The 26,195-nt window shown below is 36.4% G+C and overlaps 1 protein-coding gene across 1 annotated transcript in view; it reads left to right on the plus strand.

Annotated features, from left to right (window-relative positions):
- lmx1bb (LIM homeobox transcription factor 1, beta b) overlaps positions 1 to 9,689 on the plus strand; it is a 78,006-nt gene extending 68,317 nt beyond the window's left edge. The window contains 4 exon segments of the mRNA XM_052094000.1: positions 1,067 to 1,144; positions 1,609 to 1,675; positions 5,609 to 5,767; positions 8,210 to 9,689. Of these exon segments, the coding sequence (XP_051949960.1) occupies positions 1,067 to 1,144; positions 1,609 to 1,675; positions 5,609 to 5,767; positions 8,210 to 8,367 (462 nt within the window). The 3' untranslated portion in view covers positions 8,368 to 9,689.
- The last annotated feature ends 16,506 nt before the right edge of the window (positions 9,690 to 26,195 follow it).

A 26,195-nucleotide genomic window follows, 5' to 3' on the forward strand; every position in this document is an offset into this window, starting at 1 on the left:
TTGAGGCTACACTTCAGCAACAGTGAAATGACAAAGAAATCCTTAAAACAAATCCTACTTTTTCAACAGAATCCATTGCACTGAAAACCCTAGCAAATTGACTGTACTCAATTGATTGAGTAAACTCATTCCCTCAATTGAACTGAGTAATGGTTTCTCCAAATGTGCGTAATTAAGTTCACTTACCTTGATGATCATATAGAATAAACTTATCTATTTAAGTTAAGCTAACTAAATGCAAGTAGACCTAATATAAATTTGCTATTTAAATGTTGTTGTTTCTACTTAATAATTTTAATTGAATGTACTCAAATTTAGGTCATACAATAACACAGATGAAATAAATAATATTATAACTCATTCTAGGTCAATTGTAAAATAAACGTGTTCCCTTTGACCAAGGAAACATAAATCATTCAAGTGCAAGGAATTATTTGTCTCCCCCATTGTCTCGATTTTGTAGTCAATAGTTTGAGTTATTAACACTTGAAATCTTAAGTACAAGGATTTTTTAAGAAAAATAATTTCAAGGAACATAGATATTTGAGTTATGAGACCAAAATCCAAGTAATGTTTAATTAAAACTACTTGTACTTTCTTTCTTCCATGCACAACAAAAGGAGATGTTAGGCAGAATGTTAGGGCCTCGGTCACCATTCACTGTTACAGTATGAAAAAAAAAAAAGAGTAGTGGCCACATTTTTCAAAATTTCTTCTCATGTTTTATGGAAGAAAGAAAGTCTTATGGATTTGGAACAACGTAAAGATGAGTAAATTATGACAAAATTAAAATTTCTCAGTCAACTAACCCTTTAAATTAGAAGGCCTGAGGCCAAAAATAGAGCTGACCCTGATGTAACAGTAAGATGTTTCATTTAAATAAATAACTAATACAAATCATAAAATTAGCATAAAATATATGCTATTTATTCTGACTTTGGAAAACTTCATCAATTATAATGACACAATTTAGTTTTGACACAATGATGTAGACACAGTGTTCAAATGTCTCTTCTTCAAAGACATTAATAACTTTAAATTTGTATTTTTTTGGTGGAAATTCCAGGTAAGAGAGACCTTGGCTGCAGAGACAGGCCTGAGTGTGCGCGTGGTCCAAGTGTGGTTTCAGAACCAAAGAGCTAAGGTAAGTCTAGACCAAATACACTACCTTATTAATCATCCAGTATTACCAGCACAAACCTGATAATGTTCATCCAAGGACCAGATAACACAACAATTTGCAAGTAATCCTCCAATCACATACTAAACACTTTGCTACCACTGCCAAAAGGGAAAAAGCATTCGAGGCCCGAGACAGCAAATCTCAGTCACTATCTGCCTTTAGCTTAACCTCTCGACGCATTCCACAAAAACCTCCTCAAGAGTTAGAGTGAGATGCGTTCACATCCATCCTGCATTAGCGTCTGAAACCCACCTCAGAGCCCTGATTTTATCTTCAAAAGCTTTGGATAATATAATGCAGCCAGATCAAGCTCTATGTAGTTCAAGCAGAGGTGAACAACAAGGAGCATCTCTTCGTAGATAGTGGAGAGTTGGATTGGGGAGTCGCAAAGTTTTCTGATTGTGCTTTTATCATTATTTTTTCAGATGAAAAAGCTGGCGCGGAGACAGCAGCAGCAACAGGAGCAGCAGAACTCCCAAAGGCTCGGCCAAGGTATAATGTCCTAAGATGAACTTGAAAACAACCATGTCTGACTGTAACATAACTCTAAGACGATTTGGTGATTATCAACATACATTAGGATATTTAAAGGGAATGTTCACCTAAAAATGAAAATGATGTCATTGGTGAGTAAATAATTAATTCATTTTCATTTTTGGGTGAACTATCCCTTTAACAGAATGTTGTGGTAACTTACAGGCAATGGATCATCAAGCTAGTCCTCCATCTTGCAATAAGTCATTGTTCTCAAACTTCAATGTTTGAGAGAATACTGAGTCACCACATCTGGTCTTGAGGATGTAAGGGTAGAGAATGAAGTATCTCAATGAACTTCATCTTCCACATCACCCCACTGCAGTGTAAGCCATGTCCACACTCCCCAAAAAAGGGCGCGCTGCACAGACACTGACCCCTGTTCGCTGTAGATTAGGTAGAAAAACGAGTGCAGCCCTTGTGTGAGGGAGGAAGTGTGGAGGTGGATGAAATAATTTACAACATAAGCACATTGAAGTTGCCTACACTTTGACCGATCCACCCACTCCGTTTACTCCTATGCTGGAAGCAACTTGGCTTACCAATTTCAACAAGCAGTTGTCTCAAGTTGCCAAGCAGCCAAGCGCAGATGATAAGCCATTGTGTATCTGTGATCTTTACTGTCAGTGTTTTAGAATGTACAGATATGTGACAAAGCCCTGTCATCACGTTTTCTGTTACAGGTCATGCATGGTAAAATCCCATTTATCAATGCAGTTTTTTTGCTATGCCACAAAGTTGACTATGAAATAAAGTTAAAGGTATAATTCTCCCAAAAATAAAAACTCAGTCATCATTTACCCTGATGTCAATATATACAATGAAAGTGAATGGGAATCTTTTGTGCTCCATTGAAAAAAGTAATACAGGTTTGAAACAATGATGACAGATTTTTTTTGGGGGAAAATATCTGTTTAAAACTAATGCATCAAGTAGCACTTTTCGACAGGTAATATGTTGTTGAGAGGATCCAACTGAACTTTTGTAAAAGATGAGTTTGGAAGGGACCGTCTGGAAAATAGAAACGTGAAGAGTAATATTCCAAGTGCTCCAAGAGGAGGACAAATGTTTCCTTTACAGCTCAAGAGTCTTTATTCCTGTACAAATATTTGTTGTAAGGCAGTGGCGTACATTCCTCTATCATTCATATTTATACCTGCACTCTCTGCATTTTCTCTCTAGAGGCAGTGTGGATATTCTCGTCATTTCTTTTTTACTTTAGAGATAAAGCTTTGCATACCAGATGGATGATTTCCCTATACTACCTATTGCTGTATTGGGATGTTAAAAACACCTGGTTATACTGAAAAAGGAAAGCTAAATTTTAATGATCAAAATCTGTAATTCTTATTATACTGGATGTGTGTGACAATTAATAACATTTTATTGTGTTAGAAGAGAGTCTTTTCGATTTTATGTCCTTAAAGAGATATAAAGTTTGTTTTTTATTGTTGTTGTTTTTGTATGAGAAAAGAACCAGCCTTCCTGTCTTTTTTTTTTAAATCTCAAGGATTATATCGCCATTTTATTGCCGAATATACCCCCTCGTGCCTCCTCTCCTGTAAAGCCATAATCCCTTGGATCATTGAATCATCTTCGGTGATAAACCATGAGTAATATTACTTTTATTTTATAGACCTATGTTGGAGAATTCTCAGAATGCTTTCATTAATGAAGCTTTTCTAAAACTCTGCTGTGTTGAGCAAAAGGAGGGAATCAGAAGTGTAAAGTCATCATATTGACACTAGTTTCTCCTTGCTTGATTCAGCACTTTGGTGCCCTTTGGTTCTGTCACATTTAATGGGATAATTCAAGTCCCTTAGACAGATAGTGATATATCTTTGGTAACAAACCCTACCCTCATGAACCTATAGTAATGTTTTCACAGAAAGAGAAAGGAAAATGATAGGGTGATGGAGACACCAGAGAGAGAGACAGCTAGGTGTAGATGAACTCTTCTGGTGGTCTGAGATATTGAGAAGTCTAGTGAAGTCAGACTCCCCTTTGGGAAATATGAATGCAGTCCTGAATAGTCCATGATGTCATGAATCATGGGTTTCAGCTGGAAGATGTCATCAGATAGAGCCCCACAGTTCATCCATTGTTATATTATTGTAAATCCTATCTGTCTTGTTTATAAGTGTCAGCTTTCCAATAGCTTCAGCTTTAAGGCCTGTTATTGGTATAACTGGTAAATGGTCTGCACTTATATAGTGCCTTTTTAAACTTAACGGTATTCAAAGCGCTTTACACTGTGACACATTAACCCATTCATACACCCATTCATACACCAATGGCGGCATGTGGGATTCTAACCACCGACCCGCTCTACCAACTGAGCCATAGCCACCCCCCGGTGTGAAAACATTCTGGAAAAGACTTGATATTTGCTGCATCATGTTGTGCTTCAAAGGTCAAGGAATTTAAAAGACTTTCCCCTTGATTCACTAAGGACATTTACATGCACAAATGTACTCTGATTATGCTAAACAATGCAACATAAATGGTTTAAGAAAAATACAATCAGTACAGCTACAGTACAGATTTTTGCCCATTACCCCCATTTCTCTCTGCATGTTAACACATTTACTGCAGTATTGCTGGCTTATTCAATATTCACAAAATATAATGGTGACTAGATGTTGGCATGACTTCAGAAAGATGAGAAAAGATTCACTTTATGCAAATCAGGAGCAACTTTTGTGAGGACACACGCCTGGCCCTAAATCGGACTAAAAAGCAAGGAGAGGGATAAAGACGAGCCAGAGGCGCCAGTTCGGGAGAGAGAGAGAGAGACACACATGGCCGCTGTGTGTCTGTCTGTGTGTTTTATGTTGTTTTAAGTTAATTTATGTTATTAAAACTTACGTTGACTGTTCAGCCGGTTCCTGCCTCCTCCTTGCCCACCTTACGCCATTACAGTAAATTAAAAGTACTAATTACTTATTTAGTAATATGATTACTTTTACTTTAAATCAGTCAATTATTCTGATTACAATTTTATATAAGTGATTAGTAATGTAGTGGATTACTTTTTGAGTAACTTTAAAGCTTAAAAAAGAACCCAAAAGTAACATAAAACTACAACTTGTGTGTCATATTCCAAGTCTTCTGAAGGCACGCGATAGGATTTAGTGAGAAACAACACAAAATGTAAATAATTTTTTCAGAGAAAACTTCATAAAAAAACTGTATAAGTCAAGCGTCGGTTTAAGCGCTAATATAAAATCTGATGCAATCCAGATTTTCTTTCATTTTTTTTATATAAAATTTGTTTGAAATGTAAACACACTTACTGTAACATACAGAGCATCATTGCACAAAGCAAATCGAGCACTGTACTAATTATATGTACAGTGTCATTTTAATGTGGTGAAATTCAACATCAGATGTCTTTGCGTCAGAATTAAAGATGTAATGGGAACTTGTGGAACCCTGTAAAAATGAATAGCAGAAATATATCTCGCAAGAGCTCACCGTTCAAAAGCAGATGGGCTGAGATGTTGGGCTCCAGACTGGAAGCCACAAGATTCATTCCTATCCCTCTGCATTGTGTATAGAGTACTATCCTCTAGGGCTGGAGTCAGAGTGTCTTCTACTGCTACGGAACAAGAATGTTTCTTGTTTGTTGGTTTATCATGCAATTCAGCTTGATTTTGAGGGCAGATATCAGACCTAGCCTTGATTTTTGGAGAAACACAATATCCTTGTCTAAAGAACAATTCTTTCTAAATGAAGCATTAATGTTTTGCATTACATACAGTTGCTAACTAACTACGGGCTCCATTTTGCAGAGATGATGTCAGTTATATCTTCCATGAGAATACCACAAAGTATTGTTAAATTCTCTAACAAGATTTCAGGCAGATCATCTTTTGTTTCTCCTTCCAGAGGTGATGTCCAATAGGATGGAGGGTATGATGAACTCCTACACACCATTGGCACCAGCCCAGCAACAGATGGTTGCCATGGAGAATGGTTACAGCACCGATCCCTTCCAGCAGGGCCTCACCCCTCCTCAAATGCCCGGTGACCACATGAACCCATATGGTGAGCATCAACCCATGAGCTTGTACCCTCCTGCAGAAGTTAGGATATGTGCTTTGGACCACAAGATTCAGCCATCTTTCACATAATGCAACCATCCTAGCCTCTTTACTCATGAGATTACACAAACACATTTGCAGGGCCACCACTTCGTTTTGAAGATTTCCTTCCAAATGAATTCAGTATGTTTCAGAACCCTACCCCATCCACTACTTCCACAGTTCCCAGAGCTACCCATTGGCTCAATTCCCTCACCCTACAGTATGCAGAGGGATTAATGGTATAGTCTGTGATGTTGTGTGACACTGTCTGTTGGTCGCTTTGTAAAATGCCATACGATGATCTGTGGTGTGGCGTATAAAAACAACAATGGTTAACCATAACTGACTGTCAAAATATTCTGGGAAATTATCCTTGGGTCTGCAAGGAAAACAACATAACACAATGAACAAACCAGCTGATTGCCTGGGGAACTAGCCACATGTCATTTGTCAAAATAGGGTATGAAGACTGCGTAAGAAGCGAACAAAACTTCCTCAGCTGCTACTTTAAAGGGATAGTTCACCCAAAAAGGGAAATTCTGTCATCATTACAAACCTATGTCACTTTCTTTCTTCAATGGAGCACAAAAGGAAATGTTAGGCAGAATGTTAGCCTCAGAAAGAAAGAAAGAAAGATAGAAAGAATGAATGAAAGAATGAAAGAAATAAAGTAATACTGGTATGGAACATCATTAGGATGAGTACTATAAATTACAGAATTTCTTATTTTTTTGGTGAACTATCCCTTTAAGAGTGAGGCTGTTTCTATAGAACTATTAAGGCCAATGTTCTCAATATTATTGACATTACCTTCAAGCATTAGTCACATAAATCTGGAGACATTGGTCACAGCCAACCTAAAAACTGGTCCCAAGTGTCTTCTCATTCATTCCCCTGAATGGCAAGACCCAAATCCTCGGTCTCATCACACTCCAGCTTGGGTTTTATGGGAGAACAGCAGGGACAGACAACATTGCCAGCTCATTAAAAAACCATAGCCTGTCACTGTCTTGTGGAATGGTGTCATTAAGTAGTGGAAAGCATAATATAGCTAACTGTGCCCACAAGGAAAATGACAGAGCAGGAAGATTAGCTCAGAAGTAAACATTTGCTATTAGCTTGGATGTTAGTAAGACTCCCTGTAGTCAAGCAATATCTGATTGTTAACTGACATCCTTCTGGATTTTGTGATCCACATCAAATACATAATTGAACAGTTAATGTGATTCACAGTGGCATCAAAAAGTACACTTTCTGGTGTTTGCGTCACTTAGTCACAGGGATAGTTCACCCCAAAAACTTTACTCACTCGACAGCCTTCCCAGATTTGTATGACTTTCTTTTTTCTACAGAACACAAACAAAGAATTTTAGAAGAATATTTCAGCTCTGTAGGTCCATAAAATGCAAATAAATGGTGACCAGACTTTTTAAGCTCCAAAAATCACATAAAAACAGCATAAAAGTAATTGATACTCAACCAGCCCATCTGGCACCAACAATCATGCCACAGTCCAAATCATTGAGATCAATTTTTTTCCTCATTCTGATGGTTGATGTGTACATTAACTGAAGCTCCTGACCCATATCTGCATGGTTTTATGCACTGCACAACTGCCACACAATTGGCTGATTAGATAATTGCATGGATGGTTGTTGGTGCCAGATGGGCTGGTTTGAGTATTTCTGTAACTGCTGATCTCCTGGGATTTTCACACACAACAGTCTCTAGAATTTACTCAGAATGGTGCCAAAAACAAAAAACATCCAGTGAGGGGCAGTTCTGTGGATGGAAACACCTCGGTAAATTTTTAACCATAATTTGCCACTTTCACTTTAAAATTCTGAAAGTGAAAGTGGAGATTTATAGTAAAAAGGTCTTAAATATTGACCTGTTTGTGTTCAGCAGAATACAGAAAGTCATACACATCTGGTTGAACTATCCCTTAAAAATATGTGGATGTCATTGCATTAGATTCAAATGATGCTAGAGCTTTTCTCAGAACTAACCTAACATTTCTATGCCATTTTTAAAATTACTTTTAACTAACTGTCTCAAGGTCTAATTTTTAGTGGATGTCACTTACTCTTAAGTTCACATAGGTGCTTTAGAGTAACCACAGGTGTAGTTTATCACATTAAACATGAACATATTCCAAAACCTGAAAGCTTGACAACCAGATGTGTCCAAATCATTTTCGGAATAATTATTTTATAATTTGAAGCATAAGTGTCTTGCTTGAAAAATGCTCTGTATTTCTTTAAAATAAATTCCATTGGTTTTATTTTTTGTTATATAATGCAAAGCATTGATTTATTTATAAGTGTCCAAATACTTTTTAGAGCAAATGTATGTGAAGATTCAATTTAAACTAATTGTTTTGATGTCTCTTCACTTTACACAGGAAATGACTCAATATTCCATGATATTGACAGCGACACCTCATTGACCAGCCTTAGTGACTGCTTCATGGCCTCGTCGGAGGCGGGCTCAATGCAAGCAAGAGTGGGGAACCCCATCGACCGACTCTATTCCATGCAGAGCTCTTACTTTGCTTCATGAAAACCTAAACTGACAAGGAAAGGCAAAAGTTGGTAACTCACTGCAGCTCACAGGTCTCCTCAATAGACGCTGCCTATCAAGGAAATATAAAAGAAGACCTCTTTCATAGACAAAGAGGCAAAACCAGAAAAGACAGTGAACTAGAAGACTAACAGTCCTTGTTTCTCTGCAGTGAAGCTCCAGCTCAGGATGCAAAAGATGCCTGAGGCTGACAGATTCTTTTCTAGTTTCTTGTAGATTGTTTATATATGACTGTCTCAGAAGTAGTGTTTCACCTTATTCTCATCAGTTGTGGAAAACAAAGAGTATTGATGTACAGTACGAAGTCACCGAAGAATCCAACCTCCGCTCACAAATTCCTGCTTTGAGAGGCAGAAGATCAAGACACATAGCTCATAATGCATGAATTCATATGTATGTGACCGTTTCATTAAAAAGTAAAAAGAAAAAAAAAGATTAAAAAAAAACTTGTGTTGATTTTGAAATGTGATGTTTTGACTCATAATTTCATAATTCTTTTCATTATGTTCAACATTGCATTTTATCACTTTAATAGGTTAGCCCTCTGAAAGATTATGTAGAAAAGCTTAGGCAAGATATGTACAGTGCATCTGTGTTTGTAAGGATGTTTGATTGAGTGTGTGTTTGTGCGTGTGTGCATGCATGTGTGTGTGTGCGTGCGTGCTTGTGTGTTCCAGTCTCCTCTGCCTGTGTGGTTGTATTAGTGTGTGTGTGTGTGTGTGTGTGTGTGTGTGTGTGTGTGTGTGTGTGCGTGTGTGTGTGGTTGTATGAGTGTGTGTGTGTGTGTGTGTGTGTGTGTGTGTGTGTGTGTGTGCATTTTCCAGTCTCATCTGCCTGTGTGGTTGTATGAGTGTGTGTGTGTGTGTGTGTGTGTGTGTGTGTGTGTGTGTGTGTGTGTGTGTGTGTGTGTGTGTGTGTGTCTGTACCTATATGTGAAAGATGGTAAGGGACTGTCATTGAAAGCTCCATATGTATATATACTTTTCCAAAACGAATCAGTTGTGCATGTTAAAAATGGAGATCATTCTATTTATTTAACTAAAACATGCTTTTGAAGGTACTTTCAGAAACTGAAAAGCTTTATTTAAAAAGGAGAAAATTGTGTTAAGTAGCTGACGCATTATTTTCACTACACACTTGTCTTTTAATTATGAAATACAATGTACTGTATGCTTATTCCAGCAATGTACATCAGCGAAAAATTGCTATTTATTTGTTACAGCCCTGACATTGTTGGAAATGCATTTCCAAATGTGAAGATTGCTAAATTGCCAAAGTCTGTTGGTACAATGAATAAAGTCCATTTCTCCTTGACTTTAATTTTTTTTTAATGTAATGCAATAAATGTTTGTTCATTTATTTATATTTTATTTATTTTATTTTATTTTTCATCTTCTACTCTTTGTATCCAATATTAATTTATTTATTAAACATTTTATATTTTACATTCATTTTTATTAAATGTTTAAAAAATCTTAAAACAATTAAATAATTAAATGTACATTTAATTTCAACACCATAAGATTATGAATTTATTTGAAAGAAAGTAAAAGAAAATAAATAAATAAAACAGGAAACAAAATGTGCGTCCCACTTTACATTAGGTGTCTTTAACTACTACGTACTAACATTTAAATGCATGCAATATAATAAAATGATTGTATAATATGTTGTTCTGCAAGAGTCACATTTGCTGCAACTGAGATTGAAGTACATGTAGGTTTAGGAGTAGGGACAGGGTTAGGGGTTATGTTCAGGATTAGGGGTAAGGTTAAAAGTGTAACCATTAGTTTAATGCAGGTACTTTAAATGCAAGTACAATACAACACATATGTACATAATACGTTCATTTTAGCAAATGCTTAAGTACATAGTATTTAAAGACACCTTATATAAAGTGGGTCCAAAATTTGTCTCTAACTTTTAAAGATACAAAAACAGACAGACAGAGCTTCAACAACACTGTAAAAAACTTATGCCAGGTACAAAGTTTATTTCAGTTCTGAAAAAGTCTCAATTTTGTCACCAAAACATAAAGAGTACTCTGACATGAGTCAAATAATTCAGAATGTAAGCTGTGAAGTGTATCATTTCATTGGTTCAAAAGCCTTGATGGTTTAAAATGTACCATCAATTTAAAAATCACGTTAATTGAAAAAAGAAAACAACAACTATATACAACCAAAATATTAACAATACACCCAATCTAAACAACAAGCATAATAGTGTGCACATTTAAGGCATATTCCATCTGTCACACACACATAATAGTCAAACCCTGAGTGGAAGTTTTCTATGAAGTCAATATGTTTACCGGAGGACATAATGTGTCTGCTAACAACAATAGAGTTTTGAGTTACCAGAGTCAGGAACAAAGCTTAGCGAGCATGAGTCACGTGTGTTTTTGTGTCACACAAGTTCACATCACATGCCACACACTGAGCTCATACATGCGTGTTGGTACAGCAACAAGATATTTTTCTTTTTTTTTTCGCTTTACAAGATTCATCAGCCATATATTAATCCAACCCTCTGTCTTAGATTCCTCAGCAGGAAGAAGCCTGGAGGCCAGATCTAGTGGTGTGCTGGATCTTAATTGCTGCCTTAAAGTGATAAGTTGAATCAGTGTGGTTTTACAGATCATTAGACGGTATTTTTAAACTAATTGTTAAATAATGAGTTGATTTTTAAAGCCATGTTGATTTAACTTAAGTTTTTAAGTTGAAGTACATGGAAAGTACAGCCGGTCCTCTCAGATGATCAAGTGGTGGTATATGTCTACCTTATCTTCTCATCTGCCATCACAGGTGTTAGTGGGTGTGGTTGTTCGTCTAGTCTCTGTCAGAGCAGGTCTTATCAGCAGATTCATTGCAGGAACTCTGCCAAGCCTTGATCTGCAATGACACGGATCCTCCTCTTATGCTAAATTGGTGGAAATGGGTGGCATTCTGTTTGACCCACTGACCTTTAAGTGGCTTTCTCTGGAGGTGCATATCTTTCATTTATTCCCACTCTGACCACCCACTTCTGGTCAAGCTTTTGCATCTCAATGAGTACTTACAGTGAGGATGTTTATATGTGTGACTGGGTTGGTAATCCATTTTAAAGGGGAAATGTGTAATTGTTTAATGTTAATATATTTGTTATCATCTAATATACAGAGACCATTCCTAATTTGTTAACTGATTCCCTGAAAATTTTAAATACAGTGGCTCTGTGGCGCTTTCAACATTGCTCTGTTTGTTTGAGTGTCCCAACCAGCCCAACATAGCAGCATTGGCTCAACCAATGGCATGAGTTTGGGGCAGGACTTTCTATTTGTATGACCAATGGAAGCAGAGTATCTGCAAAGAAACGTTATGTTTAACAGACAAATTGGAAAAACGTGTGACTGTCCTATGTATAAAAAAGCAAAAAGTTAATACTGTCCTTTTTTTTATGTAGGTGTGATGTCTCCACAAGCATCTGTGCAAAGCTATATGTGTGTAAGTGACACACTAGCTTAGATAGGACAGTGTTTACACACAATTTGTAGGAAGATGGTCCATTAATGAATTATTTAGCAAGTAGGTGTGGCACAAAAGATGTAAGTGCATTATTATAACTGAGCTTTCAATGCCAGTTGACTGCCCCAATACAACAAAGCTTTCAAATAATGTTTACTGGCACTTTTGAAGTAGTGTTACTTACTGGCACATTCACATTTTGTAGTTCTATGCCTAAAAGGTGGAAGCAGTTTATATGTTTATACATTAAAAAATGTGTATTCACTACTATAACATGCTGTATGGTTCTGTTGCAATAAGGTTGAATTTTATTGATTGCAAAAGATGTAATTGCAGTCTGGTTTATGAAGCTTTATGAAGATAATAAATCATTGCAAAGGCAATGCAGGTAAAACCTTGTAATTACAGGTTGTTCCACAAAATAATTTATATAAATTACATGTTGTTAATTACTGTTAGTCAGTATTTAATTATATACTTGCCCTTCAAAATAGATGCTTTAAATGTGCACTCAGTAATGTTTTCCTCATTAAAATAGTTTAACTCTTAAAGAATAAAACTGTAATTTTGCAATATATGTAGGAAATCATGACCACTCTCATTAAAATGAAGACTCCAGTCATATCAATAACCTTATAAAAGTGGTTTCATTCTACATGGAGTGGGTCCGCACATGGGGTCTGCCATGTTAGAATCACATGACCAGCCGAATACTACTCCAAGCCGCTAGGTGTCAGTGTAAAATCTACGGTATATGTAAATGTCTATAGTAAGCATTAAATACCCGTATAATTTGTGAAGGCATTAAAAGTAATAACAAACAAAATAATTTCATTTAAATGCCATGTTGTTCATTATTATTAGTCAGTATTTACTAATATACTCACACTGTAAAATGGATGATTTAATGTATATTGTTACTTCATATTTATAGTGTTCATGATCAATGTTGGGGGTAATGTGATAAAAGTAAATCGTGTTATGTAATCAGATTACTTTTTTGAGTAACGAGTAAAGTACCACAAATTTTTACTTTAGACCATAACATCGGAGTTACTTTTTAAATAAATGTTCATTAAATAATTATTAAATTAAATAATATACAGCAGGTGTCTGCAACTTTTCTGACATGAAGTGACATTTTTCATTTCTCTTGTTAATCACTGTTCCATACCCCCTCCTTAATAAAAAGAAAAAGACAGTCAGACAGATAGACAGATAGACAGATAGCTAGACAGACAGACAGACAGACCCTGTCCATGCAGAATATTTTTTTTTTTATAAGGTTACTAAAACGGAGTCTTCATCTCATGTGAGTGATCAAATTTATACATATATTTTAAAATGGAAGTCCTGCCTTGCAGCTAAAAGAGCCAATCAACTTTTAGATACAGACATCGCCTGTCAATCAATTGATTTGTCTGTTAATACACACTGCATTAAAAAAATATATAAGTAAGCACGTTTAGGCAGAGGGGTTATAAGACTAGTCTTCCACTGGCCACGACATGATACACAGGGTAAAATACTTTTTCTATTCATGATCTTATGCTGTCAATTTGCTCCATGTTACAGATATTTGTAACTGGGATAAGGGGATGAGGTCTGTTTGCACCGTTGATCAACTCAAAACAAGCGTGCACTGAGATGACTTAAGTGAAAAACATTCATTTATTCAACAAACTTATTCCTTGAACATGTTAGGCTGGCATTCCTCACTGAGTTTTATCCTGACATCTTAAGTTGACTCTGACATTGTCAATGGGCACAGCATATGATGACATATATGATGCAGGTTCAAGTGTTGGACTTTGCTGCTTTAGGCAAGACAGTGGTTATTCTTCATTATTCATGTTGGCTGCCATGTTGATAAAAAACAAATCATGCATATTCATGTTATTGATTCTTTATTATAAATATGAGGACCCGTGAAGACCTATTTTCTATATATCTGTTTGTTTACAATGTTGTTTTGACATGAGTGTTGTGTAGTATCTAGCATGACCTGTAATGTCTCTTGTATGCAATGCATCGCTTTGAAGTAAATTCAGAAGTAAATTAATGCTTTACTTTCCGTAAATAACTTCTTAATTAATTAAGTTAAGAATATTGTGAGTAACACAATATTCTAAAGAGTTACTTTTAAAAGTAATGTTACCCAACAATGTTCATGATACATGCAGTATACTATGCATATAATTTATTGCAATGACAAAAAGAGTTAAAAGATGCAATTACAGGTTGTTCCACAAAATTATTTTAAATAAATTACATGTTGTTCATTCCTTACATTTGGTCTGTTTCTTACCTGAATCACATCTAAAACATGGATTAAACCACTCGATTTGTGTTGATGAGCTTTATGCTGCCTTTATGTCCTTTTTGGTGATTGAAATTGTTGGACCCTGTTGACATGCATTGTATAGACTATAGGGAAAAACACCTCATATTTCCATCAAAATATCTTTGTCTGTGTTCCGCAGGAGAAAGAAAATAATATAAGTTTGAGACAGCATCAAGGTGACTAAATAATGGGAGAAATAGCGTTGTTGTGTCAACTATTATTTTAAGGTGTAAAGAAGGTTTAGTGGGTATACATTGAATGGTACTGGCCCGGTGATAAGCTGTTGTCCCCCTAAAGGTACAATGTTTGCCCATTTTTTTCTGACAGTTTATTCAGTATTTACTAACACAATTACATTGTATAATGGATGCATTAATATACAATGTGACCTCACCTGAATAGTGTCCATACTGTACATATAAAATATATAATTTATTTAAATAAAAGTACAAATGCATAATTACAGGTTGTTCTTTAAACAATATAAAATATTCAACATTCACTGTATTTTTCATTACTATTACTCAGTATGTATAAATGTACTTACACTGTGTCATGGATACTGTAATGCAAAATGTGAGACTGTTTTATCTGCCCGCATATTTATATACAGTATATTTGCATACCATACCATGTTGTTTGAATCCAACATTTCAAAATAAAGCCCTGCATTGTGACAGGTAATGCTATAAGGAGCATGGGCAACCCTGTAATCAGAAACACAAAACTTTTGTAGCACTCAGCTCATATGTCAGAAATTAGAGTGTAGCTAATTGTGTCCGACTCCAAACGGAAAGTGAAATGAAGTGAATACAGGTCTGTGTCAGTAATGACTGACTGACCAGAGAGCTTCAATCCATACCTCTCCTCAGAATACTTGAGACAGGACAAATGGGGTGGCCTGAGAAGACAAATATCTCCCCTGTAACCTGAGCAAAGACACACACGCTGACACAGACACCAGCAGTTTAATCAGTGGTGTTTTCACACATTCTCTCTTCATCAGCTCTGGCCCCACATAGTAAATTAGCCCTGCGACAATATTTTCGTTAGATTAACTTATTGCCTCGTTTTCAATATGTGAGACAGCCATGTGCCTATATCACCTCTACATCCCCGTTTGTGCCATTTTTCAAAATCCTGACCATGAGAAAGGGTGATCTGTCCCTCAGTTTGTTTATTCAACTTATTAAATAAATGAGTGATATTGCTACCAATACTTCTATTATTATTATTAGGGGCCAAGCACTGAACGTGTGTGGGCACCTATTGTAATTGTTAGTCGTCTTCTCCTTCTTCTTCTTCTTCTAATTCTTCTTCTGCCATTCCGAGTCTATGGCTGCCTATATAACCGTATTCAGGAAAGTTGTGATATTTGGCACATGGATAGAGTAACTCCTCCTAGACCATTCATCCGATTTGCATGAAAATTGAATCATATCATCTTCAGACTAGGCTGACAAAAAAATTAATTCAAGTTGATTAATCAAATGGTTCTCAAATAACACATGAACAAATTCGACATAGAGCATGTTAAATTGGACATGATGCTATATATCCACAACACTTTAGAATATTCAAAAGTGTTATGAATAGTGTTATGACAACCATGACCTGAGGGTCACATGCACAGCGCCACCTAGTGTTCATGAGATAGGGAAAAGGCTTTTTTTGCTTATATAAATTCAGATAGGTTTCACGTAAAATCACAAACCTGGTCTTGTTAGATTCTGTCGAGTCGAATGATACCAAATTTTCTTATGTCGACCATTTTTGGCATTGCTCATACTGAATTTTGTTGTAAAATGCTTTGTTTTTCAAACACAGCAACATATCATTATGAAACTCAGTATGTGTAAAATTTATTCCAAATTTTCATAAAATGCTAATAATTTTTGCTTACTTTGTGCTAATGTTATGAGACCAGTCTTGGTAGGTTCTGTGCCAAGAACGTGGACACCAATTATGCTGTGATCGATCGAACTTCCTGTCCACAATTTTTCTTCTTTAAAACCATACTTTTTCTAACTCCTCCTAGAGCGTTTGTCAGATTTAAACCAAAATCGAATCAGACCACCTTCAGACCATGCTGACAAAAGGTTATGGATTTCGTGTCGATAGACCAAACCATTTTTGTTTAACACAACAATGAATGGCAGAGTTCCAGGATGATTTTCAGGCTCTATCTCAGTAACACTTTGATTAATTGACATTTAACTTTATATGTGTCATCAAGACCGCACATTGACCACACCATAACAATTTGGTGACAGTGCCACCTGTTTGTAAAAAGTAATAATCTTTATGTCCCAATGAAATTGATAGTATTTATGGATTTTCAACCATTTTACCTAAAATTATGACCAGATTGCTTAAATTACTTGTTTTTTGCCATTGTTGTGACTAATAATGATTGATGTGCTTGGCCCCTTAATTGCTGCTTGCAGCAATATTTATTATTGTTCTTGCTGTTATTATTATTATGTGATATCTGGATTAAAGTATAAAATGTCATTTATATCAATCCACTTCACATTATTTTAAAAACACATCATTATCAACAATAAATAAAAATCTAATTCTAAGACCTTTTTTTTTTATATAATTTATTACCAAATATACAGTAGTTCTAGAGTGAACCTTATCAGTCCTTTTAGAAATAAAAATTTGCAGAAAGTTATAAAAATGTCACAAAGGAAACTTATTATAATAAATATCACATTTTTCATAATTACTTGGTAAAAACAAAATCCAGATGATGTTAAAATGAGTGGAAGGAGAGTTCTTTTAGTTCTTTAGTTCTTTTCTTATTCCTAACTTTGCTAACACAGTCAAATCTTATAAAAGGCCTGCAAATTCATTTTAATTTAAATAAAATATAAAATAATAGTAAAAAAGATAAACTCAATGATAATAATAATAATAAATAAATAAAAATAATTATAATTATAAAAAAAAAAGGCACTTAGTATCAGTATTATAATGTAAGGATTGTTTCTTGCAATACAACATTAATACCAGAAGTATTGCTATTGACAATCCGCCCATCCCAATGTATTACTACTGTACAAATTATAATCAAGTAGGCCTAAATGTAAAAAAAAAAAAAAAAAAAAATCCCACAGCATCCCAATGTATTTCTTTCCATTTTCTTTGGTCATGTAAGCTTTTTGCATCTTCTACATTGTATCCTTTAACTACAAACTCTGACTCTTCCCTCAGCTCTGATTTATGTATTGCTTGCCAATCCTTCAATTAACAAATACATTTCAAAACCACATATTCTCCAAAACAATTAATTCCAGACAAAGTCAAATCGTTAATCCTCTGAGGTCAAAGCCATTCCAATCAAGCAGCAGAGAAGAGTTGTGTGAGAATGTTTTGTCAGGCATTTTCTGTTGCCTCCAGTTTGTAAGGTCATTATCCAGCATCTAACACTTTCATGAGAGAGGCTCTTCTTTTGTGTGCTCCTACTCTCACAGAGGTGTGAGGGTTTAACCTTGATCCTACAGATGAACTGCTAGAAGGTTGTGACCAGTGAAAGGGAGAGAGGTCATGTAAAGCCATCTAAACACCTCTTCACATAATAGCTTGAGGGTTTCTCTGTCCTTATGCTGATCCAGAGGTTGGAACCCAATGATATAGTATCAACAAATATTTTTTTTTTTAAATATAGGTGGACTTAAAATGGAGGTTATTATGGATTATGGCATCTTTCAACATCCATTTAATCTGTGCCTAAGGGTTTTGCTCTAGTCCTTGATGGTCACAGTAATCCTTCTCTGCTATTTGATGCCATCTGTTTTGCTTTTCATTTTTTACATAATTAGCACTTATTGGTACATGCCCGAGGAATTTGGGCAGCTGGTTTCGATGTCAAAATAGGACACTATGGGTCAGAGGGCATTGATAGAAGTGAACCATGACCTCAATGGTTAAAACTTGCTAGCACCCTTACCTTACCCTAAGATAATATCACTAATTCTATAGTCCTGTTTTCTTCTTATCAATGTTTCCCACAGAATTTAACTGTTGTTTTAGATGCCTGTGATAACACTGCTGTTGACAAGATTTTAGAAGTACAATATTTGTTGTGCATTTGGAGTTTTACAAGAGTTTTCAAAGGTAACACTGATTATATTATATAACACATATATAATGAATGCTTAAATTTTGAGTTTCAGAGATGGTAAGTACTTTAATAAAAATAATCATAAGCTGTGTCACAAATTGCATACATCCACACTATTCTATGCCATGTTATTGAGTAGTGCTAGTAGTGTGTGCTAACTGAATAATGTTGCTTCCCTTCAAAGGGCTGGTGTTAACTGGCTATAATGCAGGCCTGACAAAAACAATTTAAATCAATGGTGAATGTGGCAATTAGTGAAACTTCTGTGAAGACACCAACTTACAAATGTGAGTTGAATGCTTTACCATTACCCAGCACTGTGTGAATATGACAATACATTATTTAAGATATTCGTGTTGGACTGAGTTTGGCTATCGTGCCGTGCCGCGCCACACACACACACTCTCACACACACACTCTCTCTCACACACACACACTCACACACACACACACACACACACACACACACACACACTTTTTTCTTAAGCATTTATTATAAAATTTAATTCTTAATACTTCATAAATAACTTAAGCTAAACATAATAGCTGCCGCTAAAATATGCAATGGTTATGAAAACACCAAACACAGATTTGGTTATGTATATATTTATTTATTTTTCAGATATGGAGCAGGCCTAGTATTCATTTTACACAACATAAACAGTAATTTTAAATAAACCTATATGAAGAACAAATTATACAAGACATAAACACTTTAAAATATCTACAAAATTCTATAAAACTAAAAACACAGACCTGGAAACCAATTAAGTCCTACTGCTCACCACTCTTGCAGACAGAGAAATTGTCATGCTGCAGGTGATCTTGCTGAGCATCTCTTCAGTGACACTATAGAACACAAAAACAACTAATTCTTATGTTGGAAGTCATCCTAGTATTTTAGCCTTTTACACAACTGCATTCAATGTAACCTAACATAAATAAACCTTTTGTTTACTTTTACTTACATGAGAAATTATATGCATTTTCAATAGGATTAAAGGCTGAATGTTTGGAATGGACAGGCTCAGTTACCATTCAGATTCACTGTATGAAAAAAAAATATGAAAAGGGAATGGTGACTGAGACTATCAATCCTAAACATTCTGCTCAACACTTCCTTTTGTGTTCCACAGAAGAAAGTCATATGGGTTTGAAACAACAGGGTGAATAATGACATAATTTTAATTTGTGTGTGGGTGGGTTTAGGTGGTTTACAAGGACATTTTTAGGTAACAAACTGGTAATTACAAGGGTATTAATCTATAAATGTGGTTTATGAGGACATGTCTAGTGTCCTAATAATTGAAATTGCTTAAAAAAAACAAAAAACATAAACACTTTTTTTTTTTTATGTAAAAATTCAGAACGTTTTTGTGAGGGTTAGGTTTAAGGGTAGGGTTAGGGGAAATAATTTATAATTCTTACAGTATACAAATCAGTATGTCTATGTAGAGTCCTCATAATAATAGCTGCATAATAATAGCTGCATCAACGTGTGTGTGTGTGTATATATTGTATGTTTGTGTATATGTGTGTGTGTGTGTGTGTTCTTCTGCTGGGAAGTCCCCTAGGTCCTGGTGCTGGACAATTAGGATGAGGTTGGTGGAACTCTTGGATGAGGGACAGGTCCAGTATGCCCTTGTCAGCTACCCACGATCTCTCCTCTGGTCCATAGCCTTCCCAGTCCACCAAGTATTGCATCTGGCTCCCTCATCGCCTTGAGTTCATGATCTTTTCTGACCATATATGCTGGTGCTCCATCAACCTCCAATGGAGGCGTAGGTTCAGGATTCGTCATTTCAGATGAAAGAGTTGCGCTCGGACCGCTCACTGTAGCCGGACATGTGCACTGTCTGACACCCTCTCGCTTTACCTAATCCAATAGTCCACCACTGGCACTGTAGATGGTTTTCCTGACCCAGGGAACGTCAGGGGTTGGTAGCCCAGCACGTATTGGAAGGGGGTTAGTCCCATAGAGGTATGAGTGAGGGGATTCTGTCCGTATTCAGCCCAGGGCAAGAAGTCGTTACATAGCTACAGTAACTCTGAAGATATCAGCTAATCTCCTTGTTGAAATGGTCTTGGGGGTGATGGTGAGACTGAGGTGATACTCACATTGATGTCCAGTTGCTTACAGAATGCATGCTAAACTCGGGACATGAACCTCGATCAGATACGATGGCTTCTGTAATCCATAGACTCGTATTGTAATATATGGTGAAATAGAGCGTTAGCCATTTCCATAGCCACAAGGAAACCCTTGAGAGGGACAAGTCTACATGATTTTGAGAATTGGTTGATAATTACCAGTATGGTGGTGTATCCGTTGGAGTTTGGTATTTCGGTGAAGAAATTGATGGACAGATGGGACCATGGTCTTTGGGGTATTGGTAGTGGTTAAAGTAATGCCATGGGTAGTTCCCTGGGAGTCCTAGACTGTGCACACACTTGACAAGACTTCACATAGTTAGTAACATAACAAATCACAGATGGCTCCCAGAAGGATTTATGTACCAGAGTGATTGTTCTTTGGATGCCAGCGTGTCCTGTGCTGAATGAAGTGTGGTCCTATTGGATTGTTCTCAGACTTAGAGCTTGTGGTAAAAAGTGCTTGGTTGGGGGGAAGTTAGGTGTTGATGGTTTGTGCTGTTGTGCTCGTTTTATTTCTTCCATGATATCTCAACTAATATGTACAAGGATGACAGATGGTGGCAGGATGAATCCAGGATGAGTTTGGATGTGGGGTGGATCATGCCTGTGTGAAAGTGCATCTTCTTTTCTATTCTTGGTGCCAGGCCGGTAAGTTACTGTAAAATTGAACCTGGTGAAGAACAATGACCATCGGGCTTAACGTGGATTCAGTCTCTTGGCTGCCTTGATGTATTCAAGATTCTTGTGATCAGTGATAACTTGTAACAGGTGGACTGCCCCCTCCAACCAGTGATGCCACTGGTTGGAGGGGGCAGCTGAATTTAACTTTCTGGAGAAGAATGCACAAGGGGACCACTTGCCTGGCATACCATGATGTTGTGACAGGACCGCTCTAATCCCACAATCAGAAGTGTCTACTTCAACGACAAAAGGAAGATTGGGGTCGGGGTGTTTCAGTATAGGAGCGGTCGTGAAGCTTGACTTGAGGGAGACAAAGGCTTGGTATGTGGTGTTGTTCCATGGCAACTTGTTGGGTTTTCTCTTGAGCAATGACATGAGAGGTGCTGCAATGATACTGTAGTTCCTTATGAAGTGGCGATAGAAATTGGCAAAGCCCAAAATTCGCTGTAGTTCATTGATTGTGGAAGGTCGAGGCCATTTGGTAACTGCTGTGATTTTTGAGACATCCATTTCTACACCTTGCTGGATGATATTGTAACCTAGGAATGTGGTATGCGAGATATGAAACTCACATTCATCTGCCTTGACAAATAATCACTTTGTAGATCAAGTTTAGTATATATATTAGCCTCATGGAGTTGTTCAAGGGCTGAGGCAAAAAGTGGCAGTGGGTAACGGAATTTCAAGGTGACAGAGTTCAGGCCTTGATTGTCGTTGCATGGACGTAGACCTCCATTTTTATCCATAAAGAAAAAACCTACATTTGCTGGAGAAGTGGAGGTAACCAGAGGCAAGGGCTTCCTTGATATAAGTTTCCATTGCAATGGTCTTGAGGCGTGACAATGGATAAGCCTTGATGGGTTCGGGTGTTTCAGTGGATGCCTGTGACTGTACTGAGACTGTAGACTTAGAAGTGGAGTGAAACTGGGGCCATGGAGCATTACGAAGCAGGTTATCCATCTTGATAGCCATAGAATGAATTCAGACAGGGTAGAACCCTCACCCTTGCATGTCAGTTCCGCCTTGAGTTCTTGGTAAAGACGCTCACAGAAAACAGTTTTCAGAGCGATATTGTTCCACAAAAATTTGAGCAGCTAGTGTCCTGAACAGAATTGCGTAGTCTGCTGCAGATCGATGGCCCTGGCATAAATGAAGCAGCTGAACAGAGATATCTTGACCACCCGCTGGACACTCAAAGACTTTGTGGATCTGTTGAACAAAGTAGTCAAACGAGGTCAAGCAGAGACATCATAAAAGGTCAAATTTCTTACCGTCTTGATTAAATTATTCAGGATGATTAGAGAAATAGAGATAAAACTTTGGTAAAAACCCACAGCATTTATCAGTGGAACCATGAAACATGTCAGGAAGAGCAAAGCTTACCGGTTTAGCATGGGGAGCTGGCAGTGAGTGAATGTAGTGAGTCAAACATTGGTTGGCGGATCATAGGTTGTTCAGCTGGTCTTGATAACCCTTTAAAACCTTACACAGGTGTGCAAATGCAGCCTGGAGCAGTGAGACTTCCGCTGGATCCATGTTAGGTGAAGTATTCTGTGGCAAACTGGTCATGGAGACAGTGTTAGGATCCATGTGCAGGAAGTTTATTAAAAGGTACACAAACAAACAACCCAAAACAGCAGGCAGAGAGACATTGTCGTAAAGCAGGCAGATAAATCCAATTAACCAAATAGACAGTCCAACCAGGCAAACAAATCAAAGGGTTATCCAAAAATCAGTATATCCAGAAAAACAGGCAATGGTCATAACATGAATCAAGAAACAATGGCAGTGGAAAACAGCTAGGGTAAACTGTCAATACTTCGCACAGAACAATGGAACCGAATGGCTATATATACCTGTGGTAAACATGAAATGAGTAGTGAAGAAATGGTTGAAGATCAGTATTCGGAAGAGTACTCCCTCTTGTGGTTGGTAGGATGGGTAACAACCTCAGATGTTTCACTAATATTTATAAGCACCAGGTTAATTTTTTTAATACAATATACATGACCTATTTTTTTTACCATGTAATTTATTTATTAGTGGTACGCTTATTTAACCAGGTAAGTCAAGTCTCTTTATTACAACGATGACCTGGTCAGAAAATATTGGTCAGAAAAGTCCTCTTGAAGGAAGTCTACATAACTGGGAGGAAAATGTAATCTTTTGTCGGGGAAAGACAACATTTCGTTTATTGCATGCAAATATTTAACTATACTGAGTGGTGTTAATAACTTAATTATTAATAAAAAAAAATTTATTGCTATATTGTGCATGCAAAACAAAAGTGTATAAAATAGAAATCCTATTAAATCAACAGACATTTATCACATGTAATCCAGTAGCATAAATCGGTCATTAAAATGTACTATGATTAATACCCAAACCCTTAAAAATTGCACTGTATTAGTTGAAAACCATCACCATTGTTCCATAATGGTTTGGATTATTTAACGGAAGTCTAAATTGTAATTAAAGTGGTTCAGGACAGTCATGTTATGAATCTGAAGAATAACACTATTCCACCTGGACAAATACTCCAATGGGGAACCTTCAGCTGGTCACGGACAATATTAATTATGTGTTCTAGGGACAACATAATAGGCCTACTCATTATTTACAAGCCACTTTAGTGAAAAGAAAGATATTTAATGTCTGGGCGCTGTAGAAATACACTGTAATGTAATACCTGTCTGACTATTTCTACAACATAACCTGCTTGACATGAAATGCAGAAACTGAATTTGTCAATGACCCCCTCTCAGATATAACAGTCTATGACAATGGTTGCGGTCTGTGGAAAGCGTGTACAGAGTATCACCTTACACGAGGGGTTCATAAATACATTTAAAAAACCTGAGATAGGGGTTTTTGCAGTCTTTCTAGATACTTGCAGTCCCAGAAGGGCTGTTCATGTCCTTATAGCTAATGTTAAAGGTGAAATGTGTCATTTTATTTTGATTTAAATTACATTTACCTTTCACAGCTTAATATTCAGATGCAATAAGTAAGCAATTTGTAGCCTGATTCACACGAATTTACCTGATTTACATGACTCTGAATCTATCACAAAATTGCTCTGTTTGTTTGAGGATCCCAACCAGCCTGACATAGCAGAATTAATTGTGTTTAAATGCACAATCTTACAACATTTATTACGTAACAGCCTGGTCTCATGAAATTTATGTGAAAATGGCAAAATATTTGCAAACTGGAATTAAATGTTTTATTACACGTTTGGCTGCAAAGTGAAATTATGTTGTAATCAGATGAGGATTTTAAATGTGAAAATTAAATCAATGTTTTAATGAGTTCCTCCATATCTAAAACATTAACCTAAACCTCACCAATAGTGTTCAAAAATATAAATGAGAGGTGAACAAAACAGACATTCTTACCCATACACTTAACCTATGCCTAAACCTAACCAATAGTATTTTAAAAGCATATTATACTATAATAACTGTGTAAATGTAGATGGGTCTGTAATGCAAGCATAATAGTTTTTTAAATGATGCATTACAGTAAATGTAGCAGTATTTGAGAAATTGTGTGAAAAATAAGTGTTTATAAAGTCAAAATCAGCCATTGTACATGGGATTTGTGTGAAAGTGAATAAAAAAACACAGTTGTTGTAGCATCTATAGTGTTAGTTTCTTCAGGAAATGGCAGCAAACTGTAAAAAGTGGCACGTAAAACTCAGTTTTCCAAAATGTAGTTAATGTATAGTAATGTTTATACTATATTAAGCCGATGTATGTGGTTACATAAACTGCCTTATTTTATAGGGGTAAGGTCATTAACAGTTTAATAAAGCAATAGACACACATAGATTTTTGCCCATAACTGCCAATTTCATGTTTTACCAGCGTTCTTACCAGCTTATCCAGTGTGCCCAAGTTTTGTGCACATTCTGATGTCAAAATCAGAAAATAACCTGATGATTTCAGATGTAATGTAAACAGATTTCTTGTGTTGTTGGATTGTTTGAATGAGCTCATTTTTGGTCATTATCTGCATATAGGTATGTATGTAAACACACTCATTTTCTCAACTAGTGGCATGAGTTTGGGGAAGGAGTATATGTATGTTGGCCAGTGGAAGATGGGGGATTGTTGGGGGAAACCTGTTTTAGAACAGTAACTATACCTCCTTTAAGATGCGAGAGGATTACTTCAGAGGGTGCAATACTTAGACCACTGCATTAACATGAAACACTGCAGAAGATAGAGAATCAGAACTATAGTATTTTACCTCCGATTCTATCCCCAGCAAACCACCAACAGCTTGTAAATCTCAAGCAGAAGTGGAAAACATAGTCAATCCACAGTAAATTTTCATGTCAACAGCCAATGAATGATCTGATGAGCACAACCAAGTTGTTGAGAATTCTACACTTGGTACAAACTCTTGTCACGTTGTCTCTATTTATTGCAGAGTTCTAATACCACCAATAACAGGCAGATTTTGTGAACACTCAGAAAGCAATTGCCGTCTTGTAAGGCTTAAGTGGGCTTTGCAAACGTCATCCTGGTTGGAGCTTTTATTGATGTTGCAACCCATTCAGTGTGAAAAGTTTACTCTTTGTGTTTAGCCTTGTTTTGATAATGGCTCCAATTTACTCTTATTTCCAGACTTTTTGAATATACATACGTTTTGGAGTGAAGTTCATCTTGTTTGGAATATATTTTAATGAATTTAAAGATTGTTAAAATGCTAATCTTTTAACGAGTTTGTAGATAAGCTATGTCAGCTTTTCAGTGTCATAAATTTTTTAAAGTTTGACTGAAAGAGGCCAATTTTATTGTTGTTTAAATGCAAAGAATCTTGGACAAGAATTGTATTACAGCTTTTTTATTGTGTTGCTGTAATATTTAGACATTCAAATGATCCTAATGGATTTCTGTGCTTCATGCATGCTTCCAAAACTAATCGAAAGGGCTCGGTCATAGTCAAAGCACCTGAAAAATAAAAATCAGTCCTGTTTTAA

This window comes from Xyrauchen texanus, chromosome 27 (assembly GCF_025860055.1).
Source record: "Xyrauchen texanus isolate HMW12.3.18 chromosome 27, RBS_HiC_50CHRs, whole genome shotgun sequence".
NCBI lineage: Eukaryota > Metazoa > Chordata > Actinopteri > Cypriniformes > Catostomidae > Xyrauchen > Xyrauchen texanus.